Source organism: Solea solea, chromosome 21 (genome assembly GCF_958295425.1).
Source record: "Solea solea chromosome 21, fSolSol10.1, whole genome shotgun sequence".
In the NCBI taxonomy this organism is placed as follows: Eukaryota; Metazoa; Chordata; class Actinopteri; order Pleuronectiformes; family Soleidae; genus Solea; species Solea solea.
The window spans coordinates 17001738-17004848 of NC_081154.1; the positions used below are offsets into that span (position 1 = coordinate 17001738).

The 3111-nt window shown below is 42.3% G+C and overlaps 1 protein-coding gene across 1 annotated transcript; it reads left to right on the plus strand.

Annotated features, from left to right (window-relative positions):
- The first annotated feature begins 310 nt into the window (after nucleotides 1-310).
- On the plus strand, nucleotides 311-2732 carry LOC131448092 (neurexophilin-1-like). The gene is made up of 2 exons (XM_058620191.1): nucleotides 311-451; nucleotides 1761-2732. Exons 1-2 carry the CDS (start codon nucleotides 374-376, stop codon nucleotides 2490-2492), a joined length of 810 nt encoding a protein of 269 aa, XP_058476174.1. The 5' UTR covers nucleotides 311-373; the 3' UTR covers nucleotides 2493-2732.
- Nucleotides 2733-3111: the final 379 nt, after the last annotated feature.

Sequence of the window (3111 nt, forward strand, 5' to 3'; positions counted from 1 at the left end):
TCCATAAGTGACACCAATTCACCAAATGAGGCAGCAGTGAAGCAGCAGCTCCCGTGTTTCTGTGAGCTAAAAACTTTGGCGCGGGAGAGTTCTTTTTCATTTTCCTCCAGAAAAAGGCTGAAGTTTAAAGACTTCACTAGTTCTCGGGGCAGGGAGAGGGCAGGTGTGTGCATGAGAGAGCAAGGGATGAAAGAAAAGAGGGTGAGAATGCAGACATAGCAAAAGAGAGTATTCAATCCTCCAGATCTGAGAAACCTCTGTGTGTGTGTGTGTGTGTTGAGGCTGCAGTGCCTGGTAACAGAGTGTCTCAGTGTGGATGGAGCTGCCACTGAACACGGACCTCCAAATCTTAACCAACTTCACATGACAGTGGATGGATAGTCTCTGCATTATGGAGATGTTGGTCTGCCACTGCTTTGCATCAGTCATTCTGAAAGGAATCATTTGTTTGGTATGTACTTTATTCTATTCTATTCTATTCTATTATGTTACGTTACATTACGATACATTATGTTATATCATATCATATCATATCGTATTATATTTATTATACTATATTATATTATGTTATGTTATGGATTGATGTTGAACTAATTGTCAAAATGTCACAATTTGTTAGACTAATTAAACATAACTAATTAAACCTTTTTTATATATTCACTAAATTATTTGTACTAAATAAAAATAAAGGACTTGGGACAAGTTTGTATCATTTTACAATCAGTACCAATCATAGGGCTTAACAAGGTGTCCTTAAAGGGTTAGTTCAGGGTTGTTTTTCTTAAAGCGTGGTTACATGAGTTAGTGACTGAAACACAGTGGCTCACACAAAACATGACTGATCTTAGCAACCTCACAAACTGCTGACCTAATGAAATCTGCACCTGCTTAAGCCTGCAATATCTTAAGAATTATGTTCTCATCGTTAGACACTTTTTCCAGACGGAAACTGAAGGTCGTAAACTGTTCACTTTCCTTCACCAAAGCCCACACAGAAGATCAGCATTTACATCCTGTGGAGACTCGAGGGCTGCTGGTCTACTGATGCCTCATCTGGTAAGTTTGTGTCACTTAGGCAAACACAAACAAAGGATTTCAAACGCAAAATAACTCACGCAAACTTACTGTAAAATCACTGATTTTCTCTGTGGACTTTGGTGCAGGGAGTGAGTGGTTTACAAAGTGACATAAAGACAAGTCTGTTTGTTGTTGAGATAAAATACACAAAAGCGGAATGGAACGTAAAACAATCTTTTTCTTTGCGTTTTTGTAAAAGTCTTCCATATCGGAAATATCTTCATCCAAACGAAACGCTCCAAAATGACTCTTAGCTTTATAGTACATATACAAGGCCTGTACCTGATGCTGATTGCGACACCAAAAACAGAGAAGAAGAAGGCGTTGAGCATGCGCATAAAGCAAAGTTTTTTTCTTTTAAATAAAGTTATTGAATGAGTACATTATAATATATAAAATCACTCTGGGACATGTTTCCATAAATCATTTCAGCGCTCCCAAAATTCTGTTTCTATGTGTACGAAATGCTGATGATATGATAGACTAGTTTTTGGACAGTTCCTATGTAACCGTACCTCATACAACCACAAAACCCTGAACTATCCCTTTAACCCTCAACAAGGGGGAAGAAAAACTACCAAAACAAAGAGAGAAATAAGAAAAGAAGTCTTTGGTGAGGGAGGAGGGTCAGAAGTACCTCCAGGTGTAATCTAAGTCTAATTTCTGCCATGTTTTTTGTCCAGTTGGTTCTCGGTCAGTGTCATAATGGCGACTTGAGAGCATCTCCTGAACTCAACAGAGAACATGAGTCTTCTTCACAGCAGAACCCATCTCTTCAAAGTAGGAATCACAAGCAAGACGCCAAACTCCCCATTAGTTCCTTCATCCCTTTTCCCAAGCAGGGATTTTGGGAAATACTAGCTGGACACTCCCAGTCACACTCCAACTCTTCCTTGAAGCTCAAGCTTCGGCCCATCATGAAAGTTCACGGTACATCCAAATTCTCCCGAAAGTTCAGTTGGGGAGATTTTTACTCCAACATCAAGACGGTCAAACTGAACTTGCTGATAATGGGGAAGATCGTGGATCATGACAATGGCTCTCTTGGTGTGTACTTCCGCCACAACTCCACCGGTGTGGGCAACATCTCCATCAGCCTTGTCCCACTGACGAAAGAAGTGGAGTTTGACCTACAGCGCCAAAGTGTGGTCAACCCAAAAGACTCCAAGGCGTTCAGCTGCTGGGTGGACTACGAGAAAACTGAGCGCAACAAGAAGGTGATGCTGTGCAACTACGACCCATCAAAGACGTGTGATCAGGAGCAGACTCAGAGCTATGTCACCTGGATGTGCTCCAAACCTTTCCAGGTCATCTGCATCTATGTGTCTTTCTACAGCACAGACTACAGACTGGTGCAGAAAGTGTGTCCGGACTCCAGTGACCAGAATCCAGGAGCCTACCTGCCCTCTGGATAAAACGAGGCATTCAAGTTTCAATACTCGCGCACGCAAAGAGGAGTTCAGTTAAAGCGTAACTTTGTAAGTCTGGTCGCTTTTTTCACCTTTATCTCTACGGAGCTCTATAGTCCTAGTCCTCTACGTCCTGCTGACACTCCCCCTTCCCTTCCTGTCTTCAAACCCAAGCCATGGAGCCATGTCCATGCTGGACAACATCTGTTTTGCATGCTTCTGTGTTTTTAATTCTCACCATTCAAAAAAGAACAGTTGTTTCCTCTTCCTCACTTCGCCCAACAACGGTTTTCTCTGCTTTGTGATTTCGTGAGACCTCCTGATTCTGAGGACTCCTGGTCAGTGGCCCTGGTCTCGCAGGGCTAATAGACAGTAGGAGGATTGGAGATCTCTACAAAGACCTATGCAGGATTTCTAACCGCATGTAACAGCTTCAGAGTCTCTGTGAGCCTGTGATAACATTATTTTAGACGTTCATCATGGCAGAGCTGGCTAAAAGGAAGCAGAGAAAACCGTTGTCGCAGAGAGGTTTAAGGTTAGTAAACATCGGACTGGCTTTTTACGAAAGACAAGAAGTGAAAAACACAGAAGCGTGCAAACCCGATGCCAAACTGGCGTTCTTGCC

Coding starts and splice junctions, on each gene's coding strand:
- LOC131448092 (XM_058620191.1), top strand. CDS start 374: ATGGATAGTCTCTGCATTATGGAGATGTTGGTCTGCCACTGCTTTGCA. Junction 452..1,760: donor TGAAAGGAATCATTTGTTTG/GTATGTACTTTA, acceptor TTTTTTGTCCAG/TTGGTTCTCGGTCAGTGTCA.